Raw genomic sequence first — 27,252 nt, 5'->3', positions numbered from 1 at the left:
TTAATTTAATAAGGTAGCTTGCAATTTGCGACCCATTAGGAATCGCAGTCATCACAGGGATGTCTAAGATCACTTTTTAATAAAGCAAACTTTTTTTTACTACAGCCCGTTGTCCTTAAAGGAAAAAAGATTACACTTTGAAGTTTCATTTTTTTAAGAGTAGACAGTGGCCCCTTGGGGACTCCTTTCTATTTGTGAAAAGGTTACCACCTCCTTCGAGATGTCAGTAAAAAATGAATGTTTTATGAGTGGAATTTGGTCATAAAACATTCATACATACTACTGCAATTTGGTATTTGGAAGGGATTTCTAAACACGCCCCTTCCAAATACTTTATCGCTAACACAAATTACTGTTTCAATTTGGTATCTATCAATATTCAATCAATCAATCAATCATGCCATTTGTATAGCGCACTACTCACCCGGGAGGGTCTCAAGGCGCTTGGGGGGAGGGGTATGCTACTGCTCGAACAGCCAGGTCTTGAGTTGTTTCCTGAAGGCGAGATGGTCCTGGGTCAGCCAAAGGTGGATGGGGAGGGAGTTCCAAGTCTTGGCAGCCAGGTAAGAGAAGGATCTTCCTCCGGCGGTGGCTCTTCGGATGCGTGGTACGGCTGCGAGGGCGAGGCTGGTGGACCGTAGCTGGCGGGTGGACGTGTAGAAGGTCAGGCGGTCGTTGAGGTACTTGGGGCCCAGGTCGTGGAGAGACTTGTGTGCGTGGGTGAGGAGCCGGAACGTGATCCTCTTGTCGACGGGGAGCCAGTGCAGGTTCCTCAGGTGGCTGGAGATGTGGCTCCGTCGGGGGACATCCAGGATGAGTCGGGCGGAGGCGTTCTGGATGCGCTGGAGTCTTTTCTGTAGCTTGGCTGTGGTTCCGGCGTAGAGGGCGTTTCCGTAGTCCAGTCGGCTGGTGACGAGTGCCTGGGTGACAGTCTTCCTGGTCTCGGTCGGGATCCAGCGGAAGATCTTGCGAAGCATACGCAGGGTGTTGAAGCACGATGAGGAGACGGCGTTGACTTGTCTGGTCATCGAGAGGGAGGGGTCCAGGATGAAGCCCAGGTTGCGTGCGTGGTCGGTTGGCTTGGGTGCGGTGCCCAGGGCTAGGGGCCACCAGGAGTCGTCCCAGGCGGAGGGCGAAGATCCCAGGATGAGGACTTCCGTCTTGTCCGAGTTCAGTTTCAGGCGGCTGTCCTTCATCCACTCGGCGACGTCTTTCATCCCTTCGTGTAGGCAGGTTCTGGCGGTGTCGGGGTCTCTGGTGAGGGAGAGGATCAGCTGGGTGTCGTCGGCGTAAGAGATGATGTTGAGGTTGTGCTGGCGTGCGATGGCTGCGAGAGGTTTCATGTAGATGTTGAAGAGGGTGGGGCTGAGTGAAGATCCTTGCGGGACGCCGCAGATGACTTCGGTGGCCTCGGAGCGAAACGGGGGGAGGCGGACTCTTTGTGTTCTTCCGGCGAGGAACGAGATGATCCACTCCAGTGCCTTCTCTTGGATACCGATGTTGCTGAGGCGCTGGACTAGGGTGCGGTGGCAGACCGTGTCGAACGCAGCGGAGAGGTCCAGGAGGATGAGGGCCACTGTTTCCCCCTTGTCGAGCAGGGTCCGGATGTCGTCGGTGGCTGCGATGAGGGCGGTCTCGGTGCTGTGGTTGGCTCTGAAGCCGGACTGCGAGGGGTCGAGGGATCCGTTCGTCTCGAGGAAGGCGGTCAGCTGTCTGTTGACGATCTTCTCGATGACTTTAGCAGGAAAAGGGAGGAGCGAGATGGGGCGGAAGTTTTTGAGATCGGTGGGGTCCGCTGTAGGTTTCTTCAGGAGGGCGCTGATCTCGGCGTGCTGCCAGCTCTCCGGGAAGGTGGCGGTGTTGAAGGAGGCGTTGATGATGTTCCGGAGTTGGGGTGCGATGGTGGAGTCGGCCTTGTTGAAGACGTGGTGTGGGCAGGGGTCGGTCGGTGATCCGGAGTGGATGGTGTTCATCGTGCGGGCTGTGTCTTCGGTGGTCACCGTGGTCCAGGTGCGAAGGGTGGCGGTAGGGGGCGTTGGTTCGACGGTTGGGTGCGTGGGTGGGGCGCCGAAGCTGTTGTGGATGTCGGCGATCTTGCGGTGGAAGAACGAGGCGAGGGAGTCGCAGAGGTCTTGTGACGGAGTGATGTCGTTGGTGCCGGTGCTGGGGTTGGAGAACTCCTTGACGATAGTGAAGAGCTCTTTGCTGTCGTGGGCGTTGTTGTCCAGTCGTTCCTTCAGGGATTTCTTCTTGGTGGTGCGGATGAGCTAGTGGTGCTTGCGGGTAGCGTGTTTGAGGGCGGTCATGTTGTCGGTGGTCCGGTCGAGGAGCCAGGCTTTCTCGAGGGTGCGGCAGGTCTTCTTGGAGTCCTTGAGGTCGTCGGTGAACCAGGATGCCTTCTTGCTTCTGGGTCTGCTGGGAGGGTTCTTTAATGGCGCGAGGTCGTCGGCGCAGGCGGTCAGCCACTGTGTAAAGTTGTGGGCTGCTTCGTTGGGGTCCGTTGTGTTGGCGGGTGGGCTCTGGCTGAGGGAGGTGGTGAGCTGGTCTGCGGTGATCTTACTCCAATTCCTGTGAGGTACCTGTTGCGGGTGGTGGTGGGTCGTGGATCTTTTGAAGCTGAAGTGGACGCAGCTGTGGTCGGTCCAGTGGAGTCCGGTGGCGTGGCTGAAGGTGATGTACTTGCTGGAAGATATTGCTTTTTTTACAATCGCAAATGGGCGTATTCTGCAAATCGGATCATTTCCATCCTGAAAATATTTTGTACATATGCCCCTTTATTTGCATTTTCTACCATAGCTAAGAGGCATAAACCAAGAAATTCTCAAAGAAACCTGCACTTTGCTTATTAGGAACTGGGTAACTATATGGGAGATCCTCATTGCTCAATCCACCGCTAATAAAGTAGATTCACACAAGCTATTTCTTGAGAAGATATAATGGGATCTCACAATTGAAAAATAAATTACTAATATTTGTTTTATAAGCAATTAGTTAGGTCAAAATTCTGCATCTCCTAAGCTCGCTTTTTATTAAATAAGAACAGCTCTTTTTTAAACTAGATTTGGAACTTTTTGCCAGATCTGCCATTAAAATGCAAATATTATAATAAACGATGCATGCTTTCCCCCAGTTCACTTAAGTCCTAGCTCCTTTGTCTCCTGTCAACTAAGAACATTGAGAACATACCCATGATTTTCAAGATGGAGACCGGCCTACTAATTTGTATCCAATCAAATGTGAAACACAGTTCGCAGTGTGATATGTTCTAATGCTTTTTATGTGATTTGCATTTAAGTTCTCCATGATACTCTTACTAAAGCAGGAGGAGCTCTTGTGTAGACTTGTGCAGCCAGCACCACTACTTTGCAGTAAGTAGCAGGTCAGCTCAACTAAACTTGCACAAGAGCAAGTTTATTATAGTAGGAAGAGTCAGGCAGAAACTTATATGTTAACATGATACATTTGTGAGCTTCTGAGGGCAAATCATAGGCACAGTTGACTGTCCCACTCTGAGCTGCAGTGCACACTCAATCTGTGTAACAGGTGCCGAGTAGGATATCACCCTCTATCACAACAAAGGCATTGTTTGCAGGACAGGCAAAAACCCACACCTGCACTGGGAATAGTGCATTAGAGTAGGTGGAAGTCATTGGTGTGCTTTTCACTGTGCAGCTGACACCTCCCTGCATTTAAAAAGAGGTGGGGGGTGCAGAGATCCCCTACAGGCGGGTACAGTGAGTGACACTGCAGGGGTTTGCTGTGGGGAGAGTCTGTGAGATGGTCTGTTACACAAACCTGGATGTGCCTTGAATAGTCTCAGCCACTCTCTGGTGCGGTGCTAGCCAACCCACTACTACTGAAATACCTACCTAAATCGGCAATGAAACATATTAAATGGTGTTTAGACACATCCATATGAACCAATTAACTCTATTTACTTTTTCTTTTTGTAGGAATGTCTTCCTAGTATGCCCAGCTGCCAGGAGTTTACAGCGGCGAGTATCTATCATTCCAGTGAGTTCACAAACTGGAGAAGAATCACCGTACTTTTACCGCAGAAAACATGGTAAGACATCTTAGGATGCTGACATAGCAAACACACATGATCCAATTACTATTACCTCAGATTTGCTACCATTTTAACAAAGTTCAATTCATGAGCGCTTTCATCACTTACAAAGCCCATTAAATTCCATGCCTCAAACCACAACACGTAACACCGTGGACTTCTCTGCTAACTGTCTAGCACACGGTTAACTGTAAGACTTTGTTGTGCTGGAACATTGCATTATTGCTCGCTGACGTGGATTATAGGCATTGATGTATATCCTCTGCCTAAGTTACAAGGCAAAGCCACTGACAATGACCAACAATAGGAGAGAGGGCACTTAATGACTGGTATAGACCACGGTTACCCTACCAGTGCGGCTCTGCTGCCCTATTCTTTAATGTGGCCCAATAGCACTGCTATACACCTATCCCCATAGTTGCATCTTTGGCTCCCTATTCATTCCCTCCCATCGTCATGCCAATTGTACAAGGCGCAGTCTCATTCTTCTCTGTATGTGTAGATACACTCCTTAACGAACATTCTGTATTTTTGATATTAATGATGCATATGCTGACAAATAGGCATTTTTTCTTTCAATCTACGAGGGAACCAAATTGTGTTGGACTCTTGTGAGGGTTTATTAACAAAAAATGTACCCATAGAGAGAACAAAAATAATTATTTCCCCGTAGTGAGTCTGCTTTCATATATATAAAAAAAAGGCAAAGTGCAAATAACTTTGGTATACAAAATTTGACTGGTGTAACCGTGTGAAAATGTGCATGATTTGCAATATATTGACATGTTTTAATGTTTTTTTTTATATTGAGCACACATTTGTTTTACTTTGTTGATGAATTATTTTCTGAAAACTGGATTATGTATCTTATGAATGCATCAAAGAAAAATGATGGTATTTGAAGGTGATTTTAAATAAAATGCAACTAGTAAAGTAAGGTACAATAACAGATTGTGTTGTATCCTAAAATCTGCTGAATAAGAAAGCAGTAATGCTTCAATTACTTACCGGTAATTGCATTACTCTGAGTCCTACTCCCTCGCTTCCCTTACTTACAAAATTGAGGCATCCCTGCCTCACCAGACACCCGTACCCACGTGATTTGTCACGTGGGGACTATATATAGCCCCCAGCCCCCTCATACCTCCTGTAATACCACACAGATCGAAACCATACCAAAAGGTTGGCCTGGGCCATCAGGGAGGGAGGGAGGGATGTAAGTAAGGGAAGCGAGGTAGTAGGACTCAGAGTAATGCAATTACCGGTAAGTAATTGAAGCATTACCTCATCGTCCCTCCCTCGCTTCCCTTCCTTACAAAATTGAGATGTACAAAGCCAAACAGGACAACCAAAGAAGGTATGCAAAAAACAGGTTTATTAAAAAACACAGAAGACCAGGGAAAAACCACTATTCAGGAACCATAGTGGAAAGAACCCTGTGTCCAAAGACATCAGCACAGTCAACCTCCTGTCCATTCCTGTAGTGAGAGGCAAATGTCAGCGGGGACGCCCAGGTGGCAGCCCGGCAGATCTCCGAAATGGAAGCCCCTTGGACCTCCGCACAGGAAGCAGCCATGGAGCGAGTGGAACAACCCTGAACCCCCAAAGGAGAAAGGTGACCCCCCTCTTTGTAAGCCAAAGAAATCAGTGAACGAACCCAACGACTCAAGGAAGGAGTAGAAGGACGCAAACCCCGATTCACAGGACCAAAATTAACAAAAAGGGAATCCGAGAGACGGAAAGGAGCGACCCGCTCCAAATAGACCAGGAGAGCCCTCCGAACATCCAAAGAGTGAAGCCGGACCTCAGACTCCGAGCACGGAGAATCAAAAAAGGAAGGAAGAACCAACTCCTGATCCCTGTGGAACTGAGAATCCACCTTAGGACGAAAGGAAAGAATCGGCCGCAACACGATTCTGTCATCAAAAATCCGACAAAAAGGGTGCTTGAAAGAAAGAGCACCCAGTTCACCCAGGCGGCAAGCAGAGGAAATGGCCACCAGAAAGAAGGTTTTGAAGGACAAGAGGCGCAGATCTACCGAAACCAAAGGCTCAAAGGGAGAAGACATCAAGGCATCCAAGACCAGAGAAAGATCCCAGGTCGAAAAATGCCGCAGAGGGGCAGGAAGAACATTACACAAACCCTTAAAAAGGCGACTGACCAACCCCTCAGAATCAGAGAGATTGCCCCAAGAGCTCCGAAACTCCTTAATCGCCGCCCATTGCAAACGAAGGGAAGACACTTTCAAGCCCAAGGCAGCACCCTCCTGAAGAAACAGCATCACCTCAAACAAAGAAGAGGTAGCAGGGTCCAAGCCCCGGACAAGACACCACCGACTGAAAGAACGCCAGTGACGCAAATAGGACTTGTTGGTCGAAGCGCGCCTAGCCGCCTGCAGAGTAGAGGTCAAACCAGCCGGAACCCCTTGACGCAGAAGACCTAAGCGTTCAACCTCCAAGCCGCCAAGCGCATCCGGCCCAGAACATCCTGTTGCAACGCCGGGAAGACCAAAGGGGGAGGGGACAGAGGCAGCAACCACTCCATCTCCGACCTCATCTCCACCAGGAGAGGAAACCAGGAGGCACGAGGCCACGCCGGAGCCACCAGAATCACAGAAGCCCCCGAGGACCGGACCCGGAGAAGGAAGCAGAGAAGAAGGGGGAAAGGAGGAAACGCATACAGAAGCCCGTGGGGCCAAGGGCAGGAGAGAGCATCCACCGCCCAGGCCGACCCCTCCCGACAGCGAGAGACAAACCGGGACACCAAGGCATTTCCCACATCCGCAAAGAGGTCCACCACCGGAACACCCCAACGCATCGTCAGAGCCACAAACAACTCCCGATGAAGGCAGAAATTCACAGAAGACGGAATGGCCCTGCTGAGGGCATTCGCCCGGGAATTGGACACCCCCTGAATATGGATCGCCGAGAGCGCCAACAGATGAGATTCCGCCCAAACAAACAACCGCCTCGCCACCAGGGCTAGAGAAGAGGACCTCGTCCCCCCCTGCCTGTTGACGTAAGCCATGGCAGTGATGTTGTCCGTCCTGATCAGGACCACGGAACCCCGCAGAAACCGGGAGAAGGCCAACAGAGCCAAACGGACCGCCTCCAACTCCCTCCAGTTCGACGACATCCCGCTCTGAGCGGGAGACCAGAAGTCCCTGGACTGATGAACCCCCAGCCAGGCCCCCCATCCCGAGAGGCTGGCATCGGTGGTCACCACAACCGGAGCCGGAGGAGAGAGAGAGACACCCTTCAGCAAATGATCTCGAACCAGCCACCAACCCAGAGACGACCTGATCCGAGGGGAAACCGGGATTGGAGAAGAGAGGGGAAGGCAATGGGGAGACCAATGTTCCAGAACATGAGCCATCAGAGTGTGCAAATGGAATCTGGCCCAAGGAACCAGAAAAACCGTGGCCGCCATATCCCCCTGGACCTGCAGCCAACGCGCTGCCACCTGCACCGGACCGGACAGAAGAGACAGGATGTGAGCTTGAATCTTGACCACCCGAGCCTCGGGCAGAGTGACCACCCCCAAATCGGTCCGAAACCTGGCCCCAACGAAAAGACGATCCTGGGACGGAACAAGGAACGACTTGCCCAGAATGACAAGAAAGCCGTGTTCCCTCAAAACGGCCAGCACCACGTCTGTGTGAACGAGAGACAACTGGAAAGAGGGAGCATGAACCAACCAGTCGTCCAGATAAGGATGCAGAAATATCCCCTGACAGTGGACCAGGGCCACCAAAGGGGCCAAGAGCTTGGTGAAGACCCGAGGGGCGGACTTCAGCCCGAATGGCAAAACCGCAAACTGGAAGTGGAAGCTGCCAATCGCAAAACGAAGGAACTGTTGATGAGTCCGAGCCACAGGAACGTGAAGGTAAGCGTCCTGCAAATCGATAGACGTCATGAAGTCCCGGACCCCCACCAACGGGATGATGGACTGCAAAGTCACCATTTTGAAGTGGACGGTCCGAACCCAACCATTCACCCTCTTCAGGTCCAGAACTGGCCGGAATCCCCCAGACACCTTCTGGACCAGAAACAAAATGGAATAACATCCCAGACCTCGCTGTGTCAGCGGGACCGGAACGATCGCCTTCTTTGACAGAAGATCCCGAACCCCATCCAGCAGAGCCTCCCTCTTGGTCGGAGACTTGGGGATAGGAGTAAGGATGGTGCCCCAGCCGGGTGGAACGGCGACAAAGTCTATAAGATAGCCTCTCCTGACAATAGTCAATGCCCAGAGATCCCTCACATCCAGCCGCCAAGCGTCCAGGAAAGACATCAGCCTCCCGCCCACAGGACAGGCGGCTGAAACACAGTCGACGTCAGGACTTCCTCTTGAAGGTATCCGCCGGAAGCTTGGGACCAGGCAAGGCCGAAGATTTCCCGGGTCTGAAGCGGCGCTGACGAGAAGAAAAGTTCTTGGAGGACTGGCGGGAAGACTGAAAGGAAGCAGAGGAGGAAGGAGCCGGATTCCAAAAACGGCGAGAACCAGAGGCAGACGCCTTGCCCTTGTAAGGCAGAGCATGTTTACGGTCCTTGAAGGCCTTAGTGATCATACTATCCAGCTGGTCACCAAATAGCATCTTGCCATCAAAGGGGATCTTAAGGAGCGAGGACTTCTCCGAAGAATCAGCCTTCCAGTCACGCATCCACAAGTTCCGACGAGCCAAAACCAAGGAGCCAGAGGTCATGGCCGCAGACCGAAGCACATCCGAAGAGACGTCAGCCAAGAGCTTAGCCTGTTGCTCCATGTGAACAAGCAAGCCAGAGCAGTCCGTCTCCTCCTGAATAGCCGTGGCCAGTTTGCCAAAGTCAGACACCAAGGACTGTGCCGCATATGCCGAGTAGACGCCAGCACGCAAAGACAAATTCCCAGCGGAAAAGGCTTTCTTCAGTGCACCATCCACCTTCTTATCAGTAGCATCCGAAGGTGAACAATCCTCAGGATTGAGAGAAGTGCGACCAATAAGAGTGGCCAACATGGCATCCACCTTCACAGAGTGAGGAAGAGAGACCTCCCCATCCTCCAGGGAATAAAGCTTCTGCAAAAAGCGAGGAACAGAGGCGCGCTCAAGGTCTCGCCATTCCCCCGAAATCAAGTCTTTGATGCGGCCATGAAAGGGCATAGCGAGCGCAGGTGGCTTAACATATTGGGGAAAAATGTCCTCAGACTCCATGGGAGCAGCAAAAGGAGAAAATCCCAAGTTCTCCCTGATGTGTTGGAGAATAGCAGGCACCTCTTCCCTACGCACAAACTTCCCCGAAGATGTAGAAGGCATGGCAGAGTCCGAAGAAGAAGAGGAGGCCTCAGAGGGAGAGTCCACCGGACCCCCCGCAGCACGAGAAGACCTGCGCCTCGGTGTAGCACCCCTCGCCTCCAGGGCACGAGACACAGCAGCCTCAATCATGGACTGCACCTCAGAAGCAGACAGGAGGTCAGAAGAATCCACCGGACCCTGGGACCTGGTCCGACGAGCCGGGATAGGCATCTCATCATCAGAAGAGGAGGACAAAACACGTAAGCGCTTGGAGGTCCGCTTAGCCATAATGAAAATGGTCAGAGAAGCACAGCAGAGACAAGCCTTAAATAAGGAGTATCCCAGAAACCGACCAATAAATACAAAATACCGGAAGTAACCAATGAAGCAGTCATAGAAAACGAAAAACCAATCAGTATATGACAAAAAAGAAATAAAAACGGCCTCTTACGAGGCCCCTACTGTAATTGGGCATCAGAAACAGCCAGCCGAGGATCATCAGCACATCCGACAGCCGCCGTCCCCTATTCCGGCCTCCAGAACCGGAACTACAGCCCCAGCCACTCAGGGCCGGTGACTCCGTCACCCGGAACCTGTTCGCCCAGCCGCCGAAGAGTGCACCGCAACTCCTGCAACGCGGTGAGGAAGGCTCGCGTACTCCAGGCCGGCACAGCCAGACCCAGCAGGCAGCAAAAAGCGAGGGCGAAGCCCTCAGAACGTGAAGAATGACCGCAGCTCCGCAAAACGGCCAGCGCGTGGGACGCGCGTCTCATAATGGTGAGACAAAAAAGAACAGGAGGTATGAGGGGGCTGGGGGCTATATATAGTCCCCACGTGACAAATCACGTGGGTACGGGTGTCTGGTGAGGCAGGGATGCCTCAATTTTGTAAGTAAGGGAAGCGAGGGAGGGACGATGAGGTAATGTGAATTGGTGGCCAGGTAATTTCCCTCTGATTTTGACAAATATTTTGTATTTTGTTGCATTTTTGTTTCCCCTATATATATATATATATATATATATATATATATATATATATATATCTTTGTTTCTCTCCCCTCTCTTTCTGTTGGTATATGTTGTAAAACTGAATAAAGTATTAAAAAAATATAAAAATAAAAACCAGCAATTAACACAAAGAGAAACATTGGAATCCTTGGTCTGGACGTATATACTAGTCAAATCAAATCAAAAATGATTTGATAGGACCATATCTATAAAAGCACAATCACGTACGAAAAATTAAAAGCACAAATTCATGTTCACAATAAAACAATTTCAATAAAATTATCCACAAGAGCACAATATTAAAAGAGACACCTACAGCAACTTTCTAGCGGAGCCCGCACATTTCGAGGCGGGATTCACTGGTTGCACATAGTTTTACGACCTCGTACAGCAATTCTCAAAAAGGTACCAACACGAATAGCTAACCCATCATCTTCCAATATGAATATGCTCCTATGTGCATCTACTAAGTGGATAGTTAGATTTTTTTTAAATAACGGTATTAAGAGACTTAAGAATTTTTTTTTTTTAACATTGTTTGACCACTCTGACCGTCGCACGGGCCAGGCAGAGAATCAAGGTTTGCGCTGTACCCAAGGGGGAAACAGAGCAAGAATTTAACAGTGCTGGCTCTCAAACGGAAAAGGAGTCCCTTCTTCCAATGACATATGGATATTCAAAGATAACTAACCAGGAGATACGAGGTGGGCGTAATGGTCATTACATTTGCAACTGTTGATTTTTTAAATTCCCTCTCTACTCTTTCCTTGTTACAAAGTGTGTATAGTGCCGCCCTAAGGGCCTTTCTATGTACAGTCTCAGTTGCATTAAGACTAGAAAAGACCCTGCCATAATTAATGCGACTTAGGCACTGACTCACTGCGGCAAGCTATAGAATATCAATTCCCCTTCTCAAAGTTAATGCAATCATCTATTATTTCTCTTGTGAGGGACGCTGCTGGATTTTTCTAAATGGCGAGCCAGATTGCTATGGCAAACGTACTGGGGGGTGGAGATTGGTGTGCCCAATAGTTTCCGACAGAATCTGTTTTCCTCCTGCTGGATGCTGTAGCTTTTAGCGGTATTCCAAACCTCTGCGCCATAGGTAGCTGTAGGTATACATTGGGATTTAAAAAAAATTAAGATCGCTAAAATGGCCCCTGTCCTCTTTGGTCGAGAAAGACTAAGGATGGAATTGGTGGCCTTTGAGAACTTGTTCTTACAATGCACCATATGTTCAGACCAGGTGCCGTTCGCAGCAAAGACCAACCCAAGTTAAGGAAAAGTGTTAGTGCATTTTAATATTTGATTACCCACAGATATGGAATTTAGGGAATGTTTTCTCGGCCCGCAAGACATTATGAACGATTTCTTTAAAATTGGTACACAGATCTAGACTGGCCATAAATTCAACAAATCCATGCACTAAAGTGCGTAGGGCATTAGGTGTGCGGCCCATTAAAACCGCGTCAACCGCATATAATAACACAGCAAATTTTGCTGTTGACTCTGGGAACATCATTAGTGATTGTGGTCAATGATTTGCGCAAATTGTTAATATAAATGATAAAAAGAAGAATGTCAAGTCGCACCCCTGCCTGACCCCTCTACATACTTTGATGTCATTGGAAACCTCACCCCCACCATTGATCCTAACCCCGGCATTCAAATCTTTATGTAGGTAGGCCAGAAAATGCACCAATGCCTCGTCCAGGCCATATTCTAAGAGAATGGACCATAAGCATGACCTATTAACGAAATCAAAAGCAGAGGTCAGGTCCATAAAAGCCAAATATATTGGCGATCGCTGTGCTATGGTATGTTTCCAAATGATTAAATTAAGGTTTAGGCATTGTTGGTTTGTGCCTACTTTACCCCTAAATCCTAGTTGGCATGGTTCTAAAATATGGTCTTCCTAGGTCTATATTAGGATCTTGTTGTATAAAACTCTGCTTAAGATTTCCAGGGTGTTATCTATCAAGGAAATCGGTCTGTAGTAACTGGGTTAGGAGCGATCACCCTTTTTAAAAATTGGAACAATAATGCTTGTTGACCATGAGCTTGGTAGCAGGGCATTGGTTAAGTTATTAAAAATGTTTAAGAGAGGCGGCGCCCAAAAATCAGGTTTGTACTTAAGTAGATCGATGGGTAACCCATCAGGACCCAGGGCTTTATTACCCACACTCTGGTGGATAGCTTCCTCTACCTCAGACAACAATATTAAAATCCTAGTTGGGCTTCCCATGTTTCACTTGTTATGTTGCAGCTTATTGGGGATAGTAACTGTCCCGTTGACCTCAAATCCTTAACTGCAGCCAGAATGAGTTCCCATTCTTTTGGCTGGCCGCATGACAAGTGCATTCCAGTGATCGTTTAATATTTCTTCCTTCCTTTTAGCAGTCGCTAGATTATACTTCTGCCTTAACAATTGAACAAGTGGGATGCACCTCAGACTGGTCAACAGGGCCTTGTGTAACTAGCTATTAGCCCCCGAGCACTCACGGTTAAACCATCTGGGTACGTGGTGCACAGCAGTGGTGGGTTTCGATAGTAAGGATTTGATGGCCTCACAAAGTTTAGCAAAAACATTACTTACCTCAGGGTAAGGATTCTGTGCTAACAGACAAGAGTCAATAGGGCTCGGATTGTCCTTTGCCATCATACCGAACAGGTCTGTATTATTACGACCCCGCCAGACCAGTCTTAAATTGTTTGTGGGGAGTGATATGTTCCTGGCACCACATTCGTTATTGAAAATTGGCCTGGAGACAATCTCAGCACTGTTTTGATCGGATTGTGATCACTGTGAGTTGTAGCGATGATGTCAGCTTTCAATAAATAATCCTCTAGGGCGGGGGTAAATAAAAACATAATCAATGGTGGAAGCACTACCCCTCCCTCTAAATGTCGGCTCAGGGGGGTTATTATCAGTTGTTACTGCAGCAATGTCCATAACATTGATTAGGTTATGATTATTCAAATGTTCCATTAATTCCTCACCTTCCTCACCCCTGCAGCAGATTTGTCCACTACTACAAGGCCATTCACTGGTCCTAGTACAGGGTAACCTAGCGCTAAAGTCACCTCCCAAACAAATACCAACTGTTTTATTGAGACCATTGCATTGCTGTAGGGTGGCTACGAATTCGAATAGGTTTGTGAAGTTTCCATTTGGTGTTGAGTGGAAGTCATTGTTGTAGAAGTTAATTAAGTAAAGAGAAACACCCCTTTTATACAATACAGATTGGAGCTTGTCATTTTTAGTACATAGGGCCTTAACGCAACCTCCTGCAGCAATTTTTACCCAGATCGATAGGCTCCCAAGGGTCGTCCAAATTTAGGGTTTGGGCTACAATATTGAAACATTGAAATCCATCGATTGATAGTTCTTGGGATGCCCATGTCTCTTGAAACATGAGGATATTCTGCGGTCTCACCAGTTTTAGTCAGTCCGGTTGATGTATTTTAGACTGAAGGCCGGCCACATTCCAGCTCAAAATACTCAAATCTGGACTGGCAGAAACCTTAGTTGGAGTGTCAGGGTCATGGGTCTCAGTTGCAGGCGGGGGAGATGCAAACATGTGAACAGTGCCGAGAAGCTCTATTGATGACAGTAGTCAATACTGGGTGTCCAATTCGGACAAAGATAGAAACCTATTGTGTACAGTCGGGAAGGGAGGCTCATTTATAGAAGGACCAGGGTTCTGTTTATAAAAGTAGCCCAATGATAATGAACAAATATTAGTATTGTTAGTTGTTGTGGTCTCTTGGGCTCTCAATAGGGATCTTACCATAGTTTGGCCTGCGAAAATTGATCACAATACAGTCTCATTCTATATTCTTATGAGAGACACCAAACCACCCAACTCTGCGTACCATAATGATCTTGTTCATGTCTAACGCCTTGAACTTCCTGTTCTTTGATAGCCAATCCATGCATTTACTGCGTAGATCAACCCAGGTCTCCCTCTGGTCCCTCTTAAGAGTTGGTGCACCTGCTAGCACCAGCACATAGGGGCAAGAGGCCGGTGGTAAGCCCAAACCATCTGAGTTTGGCATCAGAAATTTTAGATCAAAGTGTTGGATGCATTGCCACTTGATTTGCCTGGCATTCGCTTTGGTTGTTCACCATCTGATCTATTAATACAGCCTGGAGTAAAGTTAGAGAGCACATTTGTGACTGACTCATCTGTTGATGATGAACCATTACTATTGGGGAGAAGGGTTGGTGCTGCACTCGCCGTAGGTTGAAAACATTCCCTAACATGTCTACATGTACTGCATGTGCTGCCAGCCAAAGGCCCAGTGGGAGAAGAGGTGGTGATAGAGGTAGCGACAGGGGGTTGGTTAGCAATAAGAGAGGTGCTAAGGATCACAGTGGGCCCTTACCCCAGGGCAGCCATGATTTGTTCTGTTTTCAGTGGTTGACTAAGCTTTTTCATAAGTGTGTTAAAGAGATGTAAGTGATAGAGTGCGCAGGTCACCCAACCAACACTTTTACCATATACGTATCGGGCCCATAGATTTCAATTTACCATATTCATTAGTCAGGTAACCTTACGCTCTACTACCAGTACCCCAGTTCCTTCCTATATATTTCTATTGTACCCGACTTACCAATCCACCGTCACGGGTACCTAATGACCACGATGAATTAGGGAGCTAGCTGTGAAAAAAGGCTAACAAAACCAATACCAACTTTTTATCCTTCTGTATTTTCTAAAAGACCACAGACTCCGGGGAAGTTTTAAAGATTTTATCTAGATTTCAGAATCAGTTTCAGAAAGTATTAGATTTATGACAAGTAAACAATCAATAACCAAGATAACGAAGAGTACATATCCATAAAGGAAATATATCAAGCTGATCATTTATGAGTCATACAGTAAGGTGAGAATGAGGAAACAGCAAGGCAAATAATTTCAGACTAAAGGACGGGAAGAATAAAGAGCATACTAGAGACTTCACAGTAAAATATTTCCCCATGAAGAGGAACTACAGGTGAGGTGAAAATAGACCGTACTAATAAACTGGTGCAATTACTTGAATCAACTAAAAGATGGGTAAAATACAAAGAACATCAGTATAGCATGACCTGAAAAGGAAATGTACTCAAAGGATGGGTAGAAAAATGGAACATGCTAGAATAACGATGATAACGTATGAGCTTTTCATTCAGTGGTTTGCGAAAAAGCATGGAAAATCAATATATGCAAAGATATCTCTTTATTGAAGCAAAAGACAGAAAAATAGAAAGGTGCAGTATAGAGTTTCAGCACTATATTTACCTAAAATGGTGTGAAGACCAACCCTGGCCACAGGTCAGTTAAGAACAGGAGGGACCCCAAAGGAAACCCGTCATCAGTAGGACAGCAGGTGCAGAATGGACACCCCAGGACAGGACAGGAAACCCAGATTAGGATCAGGACAGGACCACCAGGATAAGACCAGCACCCGCAGTTTGGAAGAAACGCCTGCGCTCCACCCTCTCTGCAGCTATTGGCCAGAACCCCGATTGGGTTATCGAACTCTCCAGCAAAGTGCTCCGCCAGCACTTAAGGTTTCTCAACAAAACCCTTGAGTCTATGGAATTTATCGGACAGAGTGCTCCGCAGCCCTCTGTATCAAGTCACCTATTGAGTGCATTGGGTCAGTGACAGGTCAGCTATTCGGACAAGTCGGACAAATTCTCTAGCTAAACCTAGGCTAGTTATACTGTTTTCAGGTCAGTGTACCCCCCCCCCCCCACAATTTTGCAAGTGTCAGAATCCCCAATTTCGATTGGTCCACAAGTAGGATAGGTCAACACACCAATCATATTTCATTTCTACAAGCTCACATTTACATACTCTGGAACCGCCTATTGAATTTGGGGTTCCCATGAGATACTCTACAGAATACAATGAAACTTATACAAATGTAACTTTTGCAGAACATTTTAGCTCCATCCTGCTGGGTCGCAGGTCACTTTCTCAGGAGCATCTTGACTGTGGCTGCCAGCTGGCTGAGTTCCACTGTTCAAGGTTGTCTTCCCTCTGCCAGGGTGAAATGCGCAGTAGAGATTTTCAAGATGGGGTTTTCTTCCCTCCCAGGCCCATGAGTTGCGACACATGAAAAGTAAGCGAAAACAAATTAAAACATAGAAATAAATGATTACACTGTATACCATGAATAGCTACTCCATACCCCTTACTTAATATAAACTATTTGCATTAAGGTTTAGTGCAAATAAACTACAACACGAAAACATCAGTGCAAGCTTCACCATGTGAGGATACCAAGCATCCATATTAGTTGCAATTGCGCAAGCGCAAAAGTTCCCACCAGAACTGCAAATACGTCACGTCACGTCACGTGAGTGTGACTAACGCATGCGCAGAAGAAAACCCGCCAAGCAGCGGCCATTTTTAGGGACAAGAGTTATTGAGTTAGTAAACACATAGGCAAGCCTCGCTAGGACACCCAAATGTCAAATAAAAGGGAAATTTAGTAAGACAAACAGGTTGGATTACTTTGTTACATATTACTCGAGGTTCATGAATTCAAGCAAGTCGCGTAATATGCGAATCCTTGCTCCATCATAAGTATTGTGTCTGACAGCTCATCAATTCACTTGGACTCCGTGTCAGTAACAATATTAATAAAGGCGTCCTCAAAACCCCCATAGCCAGATGCCACCTCACTCTGTGTGCAGATGGAGCAGCGCAACTTTCCATTTAACGCTGCATCATAAATACCGGTGCTCAAAGGTGACTGCATCCATGCAGACAAGCAAGTGCTAGAGGAGCCAGTTCGTGGGGGTTGTTTCCTTTTGGTGCATACAGGTTTCCCACTCTTCCTCTTGCGTTTAACAGCTGGGATTCCCTCAGTTGTTGGGGTGTCCATGTTTAACTGAGACTCGTCTGTGTCATGCCCTCTTGGGCTCCCACTCGCTAGTGAAGTATTATTAGAGCCAATCCTCTTCTGATGCTGTGAGGAATACAATACAGTAACAGGTTCAAGGTCGGTTATGGCCCCTCTAGAGGGGGACTGTTCAGTAGGCCCTCACTACCCAGGGACAACCAGCGCTCAGTCAGTTCGATCTCGCCTGATGCAATGCTAACCACCCTTTGTAGCATGCTGTCAATGCTACTAGTGATAGGGCGTGCGGATGATGTCCCAATACGCTTCCCCATTGCAAATATTCTAAGTCAGTTCTAGTCAAATTTAAATGTCCCAATGTGTTGATACTGCCAAACACTCACCTTGAGCCTCTTAGTCGGGTTGTAACTTGAAAGAGGTATATACCAGTCATTATTCAAACTCACAGCATTGTCTTTAATAGTATTTGCAAACGTCCAGACTCCCACTGTTGAAACTGTAGCAAAAAATTGCTTGAGTCTGTTCGTCTTTTTTTCCAAAGTCCTCCACCTCGCAGTACAGGAGAAATATAATGTCTGCATTTTATTGCGTATGATTCATTGAGGTAGTAAAGCAGGCCGAACTTCGGCAAGCTGAACATAATTAAAGGCATCAAAGAACACAATGCGGGTCGTCAAGATGAGCACACATTATCAGTTTAACTGTGCATGGTGGGCAGCTTGTCCAGCTATGGTCCCGGTGAGCATCCCGCTACAGGCAACACATGGTGCAAAGGTTCCCACAGCCAACACCTCAATTCAGTCATGTTTCAAGTGCTAAGCTAGGAATAGCTGTGATGAGTTTGACTATTGTTAGAACTGGGAGTCTCTAGTTGGCTAAGGTAGGTACCTTAGGCCAAATAGGGACCTTTGCTTTTAATCAGGGAAAGGACGGACACCTTCTCAGATAGCCCCTGCTCATCCCCTCGGTAGCTTGGCATGAGCAGCCAGGCTTATCTCCAAGTTTAATGTGTAAAGTATTTGCAACCCCGCTCTCAGTAACCCAATGATGACACCACAAATGGGCTCCACATGAGTTTCATAAAAACAATTATATTTTTATATAAAAAAAATACATTGAGACCACACGATAAAAATCCAACATATGCGTATTTGTAATATTTCACCGGGCCGGTTATTTAGCCAGCAAGCCCTTGTAGGGTCTTGCAGTATTAATGAGCAATTCTAGATGATCCAATGCAGTCCTAATGCAATGCAGTTCGTAATGCAAGAATCAGGCACTTCGCAATGTAAACCTAATGCAGTTCATTATGCAACAATCAGGCAGTTCGTAATGCCAAAATAATGCAATTCGAAGTGCAACAATCAGGTAGTTCGTTATGCAGAAATAATGCAATGCGTAATGCAACAATCGGGCAGTTTGTAATACCAAAATGATGAAATGCGTAATGCACAATCAGGCAGTTCGTAATACCAAAATAATGTACTCCAGCACTGATCACTGTGCTCGAGACGGTCTCCAGGTCACTCCTGCTGACTGGCGGCCAGCTTCTGCCAAACTATGCCCCCAAAACTGGTATAATGTAACACAAAGTGTAGCTCCACTCTGCAAAAGGCAGGCTCGGACTGGTGGCACATCTCCTCTGGGGATGCCGGTCCGGGCCGATGGCAATGACTAAGATCTCAGGCTGCCACAGGACACACGCACACAAGGTCGCTGGGACTCACATGAGCTCCGTGGGTGCACGGTCACAGGGCAATCCTCACAAATGTCTCAGGCTGCACGAAGCACATGCACCCAGCGTTGCTGACACACACTTGGATTCCGGGTGCACAGGATATCAGGACGATCCTCACGAAGGTCTCAGGCTGCACAAAGCACACGCACACAGTGTCGCTGAGACTTACTTGGACTCCTGGTGCCCACGATCACAGGCAATTCTTACAAGGGTCTCAGGCTGCAAAAAGCACACACACACAGCGTCGCTGAGACACACTTGAGTTCCGGGTGCACACGATCACAGGGCAATCCTCACAAAGGTCTCAGGATGCATAAAGCACACGCACACAGCGTCGCTGAGACTCACTTGGACTCCTGGTGCCCACAATCACAGGGCAATTCTTACGAGGGTCTCAGGCTGCAAAAAGCACATGCACACAGCGTCGCTGAGACACACCTGGAAACTTTTGTGTTCCTGAGTTTCCACAACAGGGAGCCAGCTCTCCTCGGGACCTTGGGGATAAGTTACTTCAGGACAAAGCACACAGCAAAGTCCTTTCAAGCAGGGGGACACAGCACACAGCAAAGTCCCTTTAGCCTCTCCTTGGTAAAAGCAGCAAACTGCTGGCCAGCCCCAGAACACACAGCAAGGGTTAGTCCTTTTCTTCTTACTCTTCAGCTGTTCCTTCCTTGGCAGAGGTTCCTCTTGACCACAAAGTAGTTTCAATCCTTTCAGTCTTGATCAGTTCCATTCCAATTTTCAGGGGCTTCAACTCTCATAGTTATACCCCTAGATGTCTTTGAAGTCTTTGTGTTCAGGGGGCCTTGACCCCTGTCCAAACCAGTTATGGGTTTCTCCCTGCCAGTGACACATTCTTCCTTTGATTAGTGGGGGTCTGGATCCTCAATCACTCAGCAGGAGATGGAGCCATTGTTTTATGGCGGCAGCCCAGGCCTCTTCACCTCCAGGGGCTACTCCTCCCCCCTACACTCCAGATGCAGGTCAGTCTGTGGCTGTCTCACTTCCTCCCCTGGGTCAAGACAATTCCCAGATCCTATCACATTGAAATCCAGACAGTCAATCCACAACGAGGCAAAGACACACAGAAATGTTATAACACAAAAAACCAGCTACTTCTAAAAGTGTGTTTTCTAAACCCACCATGCAAAAAACACCTTCATAAAAAGATGTGTTATTACATTGTGAGTTCAGGCATACTAAACTTCACCTCTCCATCTTAAGCCTATGGGAAGATAGGCTGGAAACATATTACATGGCCTCCTCATTCTGTCCTATGGGTAAGATGGCCTTTCAACAGTGAAAAACGAAATGGAGAGTATTTCGCTGTCATGAAATGGTACACACCTCAGTACGTGTCCTACCTTTCACATACACTGCACCCTGCCCAGGGGGTACCCTGGACCTACCATAGAGGTGTCTGATGTGCATAAAAAGGGAATGGTAAGGCCTGGCAAGTGGGTGCACTTGTCATGACAACAAGGCAGTTCAACAAACTGCGTGCGGGCACTGCAGTGGCAGGTCTGAGTTCTCTCTTTAAGGCTACTGGTGTGGGTGGCACAATTACTGCTGCAGACCCACTAGTAGCATTTGCATTACTAGCCCTGGCACACATAGTGCACTTTACTAGGGACTTTACTAGTAAGGCAAACATACCAATCATGAGCAACCAATTATTGCACTTTGACACTGATCAACAGTGGCAAAGTGCCCAAAGCATCAAAAATGGAGGAGGTAGAGGCACAAAGTCAGGGGTAATCATGCCAAAAAATGCCAGGTCTAACAACTATCAATTGCTAAGTAATGAATCTGATATGAGGTTTTGTCTGATGCATGTATTGAGTACATTTACTACTCTTTCACGCTTTGCAACAATGCTGATCAGTTATCATGAAAACTTGTGTGAGCTGTCTGCAGGACAGACAGTTCGCAGAAGTAAGTTCATTGTAATTTTTCATAACCACTTTAATTTCTATTTATGCGCCTTAACAATATTGTTCCTGGGAACGAAATTATCTCTTTATTCGCCAACTTATAGTACTTTTATCAAAACACACAGAAACACAGTGTTCAGCCTGGAAAGTGACACCCAAGCAAAACAAGAACGTTGTGACACCCAAGCAAAAACAGTTCCTCGGAGGGCTCTCCATCAGGGAAAATCTAGTTTTACTGATGCGTTTAGATGCATGATTTAATCACTGTCAGAGAAGTGGAGAGTATCACAGAAATCCGAAAGTAACTCCAGAGTTTTGGGCCCAGCTAAGTAAGACCTAAAACGGGAAGGACTACAAGGAAGAGGAGGATATACCAGGAGATCCTAGTTTGCCAAACATCGGTGCTTGAGAGTTTGACAAACATGAAGTAAATAGCATAAGTGAAGTGGAGCAAGACATTTGAAAACAATACACAGATAATACGCGAGGTAACCAATGTAGCCAGGCGAAATAAGGCGTAGTGTGGTTATAAATTAAAAGTCAAAATAAACTAGGAGCAGACAAGTGAAGAATCGATTGAAGCTGAAGTAAAGCTGAAGTGAGACTGAATTAGAAGTTTGAGAGCAGAGAATGGAAGAAAAGGCAGGATTGTTTTTTAACATTGAACAGTTGAAAACAGCATGTTCAGCAGGCCATTGAGATTTGTTTCAGAAAAGTAAAAGGTCAGAAAGTCAAAAGTTATGAGAAGTCTCAGGGGGTGTATTGGAATAGGGAGGAAACAAATAGAAAGGGGAACTAAGATGTAATTTATAGTAGGAAAAACATTACATCTGTCTTAACCTCTACCGCTCTGGCGGGTTTTCCCGCTGTGCGCTGAAATTTGAAAATCGCGCGGTTTGTGACAAAGCCAGCTCGTCATCCGCGTAGCGCAGGTAACGCCCATGACGAGCTGGCTTTGTCATCAGCACTGAAGGGGTTAAACGGATTAAATATGACAATGCGTGATGTCATTCACTTTTCAGTGGCAGAGAAGCAGGCATAATGACGAGCCTGGAGAGAAGCAGGAAACTTAGACAGTGAGAAACAAACCTGAATATTATCAGCATAAAAATGTGTGTGAAAACCAAAAGAGGTAATGGAAGACAGGGGCACTGTGTAACATGTATATAGTAATGGTCCAAGCTCCTACACCACAGTGTAATATGGGGGTTTGGGTAAAGGTATTTGGGCATTCTCCATCGATTTTTTTTTAATTGGAATTATGCTTTAACATGCATTACTTGAAATGTATATGACTACACACCAAGTTAAGGCTTTATTAATGTTATTACCTTCCTAATTCCTGTCCACTGCTAAAAATCCTCCTTACTGGTAAACATTATATATTGCTAACATCTGTCTGAATACGTAAACGTAAATGACATATGCAAAAGTCCAAAAGGGCTTTTTGTCCCGCAAAATTGAATACAGGACCGCAAACAAGTTGTAAATCGGGCCTTCAGATTTTGGGAACTGTTTATTTTTTTGTTTTTGTTTTATGTAGCGCGAACTCGACTAGAAAGCATCAGGGCGCTTTACATGAGCACCAGTTGCGTTACAGTAGACAGACCCGTTCTGTTTTTGTTAGGCACGGGGAGATTAAGTGATTTGACCAGAATCACAGGATGTTGAGCGTCCCTGCCGAGACACAACCCGGTTCCCCAGCTTGGAATTCGACTGCTCTAGCCCTCAGGTCACACTCTGTAATTTTTATAAGATAATTTCCTTTAATTTGAAGTACCTCTCTGTGCACGTTTTCCTCAACAACATGATTTGTGCATACTCGCAAGATAATTCGAAGCGTGGGACGTGTTACAAAGCAAAAATGCCCTGTTTTTCTAACCTTTCCGTTCCGATGCGTGGAAAAACACAGCCCCAGAACAGACGCCATAAAGAAACTCATTACCCAGGACGTGTTCCCTGGAAGACCATAAAAGGGAGAAGCGTGGATTAAAAATATTAAACGTGGGCATCTGCTCTCAGAAAATTGTATGGTACATGAATTGAGCATTTGTTACACTGATGAAAATTTATTTCAGTTTTATGTGAAGACATTTACATCAGAGCAGAGCATAATGAGAAGCAAACAGCTGTTGCATGCTGCCTCTGTGCGCTGATCAACACCCAGTGGTCGGATGGGCATTTTAGTGAAAATGGAATTACAGAAGCTGGGAAGTTATTAAATGCAATTAGATCGACATTTGATTTCCAGGGGATCGCATTTACTAATCATGTTAAGAAAACAAAGTCTTTAATACAAGCAATCTACTGTCGCATTTTGCCTCATTTTGGAGCCCACCTGGCCTTGCCTCAGTGATGTAAAGTCTACTACAGTCCAGAGATGAGATGGGAGCATCAGCATGACAGACGAGTCCACTGCCAGGTTTTATGTACCTGTAGCTGTGGTAAATATCACTAGGGTTATCAATGTGATGGGATTAAACCAGTGGGGTTTTACCTAGGTCGAAGAGGGCAGGAACTGTGCCAGGTTTTCTGGCTGACCACTGAGGAGTTTCACTTACATTCAGTGCACGAAAATGTATCTCATGTGGCTATTGTGCAAATATGGCATTTCTCTAGTCCTTCTGGACCTACATTGGGCACCCCTGGTTTAAACATTAGTAGCTCCAGCTTTCACCTGGTTACTGCTGAAAAAATGATCTCTGCTTTTTTAAGCAACTCAAATACTTCCCACATGGGAAATCACAAAAAGCACAATGTCACATAGGGTTATTATGGCAGTTTACAACCAGGAGTAGAGCGTCGGAACACCTTATGAGCTGAACTTGGCAGCAAGAAATCACAAAATGAAGTATAAGGAAGCTGAGCTCGAAGGGCCGTATTATGATTCTGTTTTGGACCGGTGCAAAGGAGTGGGAGGCAGCCGTGTACCAGTTTATCAATAAATCACTCCTTTTACAGCAGATTGTGCTGGTTCCAGTATAGCTCCTGTTCTGTACACATCACAGCTCAGCCACAACAGAGTGATGAACCAGGCACGTGGCAGCCCTCTGCACATAAGTGCTGGTGCAAAAATAAATATAGGCCGGATGTACAAAGCTTGTGATTCCAAAATGTTTTTATTAAATCTACTAAACCTATTTTGCAATTTGGTAACGTGTTACCGAATGGCAAAATGGTTTTAGAAATGCATAACGAATCGCTATTCGGAAGGTGCACGTTCATGGCGTCCCTTGCATATAGTGATTCGTTATGGTATGTATCAATATTTTGCAACCGTACAAAAGGGAAGGGGTCCCTTTGGACCCATTACCATGTTTGATTGTAAAAAATAAGGTTTGTGGGGAGTAAGCAGTGGTCTGGGGGACTACTGCCAATTCTCAAATAAACTTTGAAAAAAAATAAAGCTTTCATGCATTTAAAAAAGAACAAAAAAGTTTGCTTTATTAAATTACAATAACAGGCATGGCATCCAATCACAGTGAGTCTCATTTTCTAATGTTCCTTGTGGATAGTGATGAGGTAGGATGGATTGCCACCCACTATGATTCAGAATTGTGCAAACCTACCTATTAGTACTTAGGTTAGTTTGCAAAATAATTTTCCATTCTCACAAAGTTGGTACGCAGCTTGCGACCACTTTTTGCAACTTGAAATTTCGTCCATGAGGCCCTATGATTTTGGCTCTAGGTGCGAATAAATAAAATGATGACAGAATGATAAAAAAAAATCTCTTTTTTAAAAGCATATAATTAGCAGCTAGAAAGATCAAACACTGGTAGAGGATGCAAGAAGGTAAATACCCCAAATATCACCTATAAGCACCTCAAGGATTTCAGAAAGGTGCGGCAGGACTGCAAGAAACATATCAGGAAGCATGTTACCGAGTCGCAAAATGGTTTTACAAATGCATAACAAATCGCTATTCGGAAGGTGCACGTTCATGGCGTCCCTTGCATATAGTGATTCGTTATGGTATGTGTTAGAACTGGGGGTCTCTAGTTGGCAGAGGTAGGTACCACTGTCCAAATAGGGACCCTTGCTTCTAGTCAGGGTAAGGAGGATACACTCTATAGATAACCCCTGCTCACCACCTTGGTAGCTTGGCACGAGCAGTCAAGGCTTATCAAAGGCAATGTGTAAAGTATTTGTACCAACGCTCACAGTAACACAGTGAAAACACCACAAACCGACTCCACAACAGTTTAGAAAAATAAAGGTATTTAATCTAAACTACACAAGACAAAACGATAAAAATCCAACATACACAGTTCAAGAATATGGTTTCAAAAGTGTTCTTAAGGTTGCAATAAAATAATCCACAGTTGCGTGGAAAGTTCACAGTTGCGTCACGTTTAGCCAACAGTACCTTTAAATGCGACAAAGTTCCAAAACAGAAACTGGTGCATTGGAAAACAAGCGATGCGTCACTCCTGAGACCCTGGGGAGGCGATGCTACAGCCCAGCTGGATGTAGCGGGCGTGGTGCGGTGACTCCGGTCTGTATGGGGAGGGATGCGGTACCTTGTATGGATTCCGGTGTGGAGGTTCCGTAGTGAAAAAGCTTGCAAAGGCACGATGCGATGATCTTTGGGGCTGCGACGATCTCTGGGGCGACGATGCGTGGACCAGCGGTTATCTTCCTCTTGCAGCTCCTTGATGCGATGGCACTGCGACGACACTCGCAGCGACGTGATGCGGTTCGCTAGCAAGTGGTGTAAAGATCTCACCCAGCGACGACAGTCTCTCCGACGACACTCGCAGAGATGGTAATCTTCCCGCACCGGTCTGGTGCATCCCGCAAACGAAGGATGCGACGACTCTGGCAGCGGCAATAGGCGCTGCGACGTTCTCGGCCTTCGTACCGGCGGGAATTTCCTCGCACTGACGGGGATGCGCTTCGCAAGCAAGTGATGCGACAAAATTTGCAGAAAGTCTTTAAAAGCTTGGTTTCCAGCTTCCCAACACAGGTACAAATTTCAGAGGCACCACAACTGGTCCAAGCACTCTAGGAAGGACAGAACTCTCTCAGCAGAGTTCGGGGAAGCTGGGGGTGAAGTCCTTTTGTTCCTGCGACTTCTTAACAGGGAGCCAGCTCTTCTCAGGCCCTTGGAGATTCCTTCAAGCAAGGGGACACAGCACAAAGCAAAGTCCTTCCCCTCTCCTTGGCAGCAAAGCAACAGCAGGTCAGTCCAGCAGAGCAACAGCAGTACAGTCTTCCTTCTTCAGTTTCAGCTTTCTCCTTGGCAGAGGTTCCTTCTTGATTCCAGGATGATCTAATTTTCTGTAGTCAGGGGTCCTGTACTTATACCCCTAAAAGTCTTTGATCCCTTTGTGCAGGAGGGCTCTGAGCCCGGTCTGAACCAGTTGTGGGTGTTCCTTGAGCACTTTGTTTTCCTGGCCTCTCCTTTCCTTTCAGAGAGAGGGGCAGGGCCGTCAGCCGTCCAGCAGGAGGTGGAGTCAGCATTGTGGAAGGCAGGCACAGCCCTATTCAGGCCCAGGTGCTACCCCCTCCCACTACTCTAGATGCAGATGGAGCTATTCAGCCCTCCCATGGACGGCCCACTCAGACTCTGGGAGCCACCCAGGCCCTGTCCCTCACAAACCAGACAGTCAATTCACAAACAGGCCAAGGCACACAGAAAGGTCAGACAAGAGAACAGCAACTTTCTAAAAGTGCTGTTTTCAAACACAGGATTTAAAAACAATCTTTCCTAAAAGATGTGTTATTAAATTCTGAGTTCAGGGATATCAGACTTTCATGTTATATCTTGCTCCTATGGGAAGATATGCTGGTAGCCACTGTAGCCAGCATCCCCCATGATAGCCTATGGTGCAAGATAGCCATTCAATAGTGAAAAACGAAAATGGCTGTAATTCACTACCAGAGCATGTCACCTGCACAAGTACATGCTCTACCTTTCACATACACTGCACCCTGCCCAAGGGGGTACCTTGGCCCTTCCATAGGGGTGACCAATGTGTACAGAAAGGGAAGGGTTAGGCCTGGCCAGTGGGGACACTGACCAGGAGGACATGGCAGTTCACAGACTGCACACAGGCACTGCGGTGGCAGGCCTGAGACATCATTTTAGGGCTACTCATGTGGGTGGCACAATCAGTGCTGCAGGCCTACTAGTAGCATTTGTTATCACCAGCCCTGGCACACTCAGTGCACTTTACTAGGGAATTCTGGGTGACGCAAATATGCCAATCATGGATAACCAATCATAATAACAATTTACACCGGGAGCACTTTGACACTGAACAGCAGTGTCAAAGTGCCCAAAGCCTCTAAACCAGCAAAAGCGAAATCCAGCACAGCATCAAAAATACAGGAGGTAGAGGCAAAAAGGTAGGGGGAAACCATGC

General features: G+C 46.8%; 1 protein-coding gene across 1 annotated transcript in view; it reads left to right on the top strand.

The window, feature by feature from the left end:
* The window catches only part of RELN (reelin), a 1,711,021-nt gene that overhangs the window by 1,164,359 nt on the left and 519,410 nt on the right, over window positions 1-27,252 (top strand). Inside the window, exon 22 of the mRNA XM_078679027.1 lies at window positions 3,954-4,066. Within this exon, the coding sequence (XP_078535153.1) occupies window positions 3,954-4,066 (113 nt within the window). The remainder of the gene's footprint in view (window positions 1-3,953; window positions 4,067-27,252) is intronic.

The sequence above is a fragment of the Lissotriton helveticus genome, chromosome 1_1, assembly GCF_964261635.1.
Source record: "Lissotriton helveticus chromosome 1_1, aLisHel1.1, whole genome shotgun sequence".
Classification (NCBI taxonomy): Eukaryota; Metazoa; Chordata; class Amphibia; order Caudata; family Salamandridae; genus Lissotriton; species Lissotriton helveticus.
This window is presented reverse-complemented; position numbering and strand designations above follow the sequence as displayed.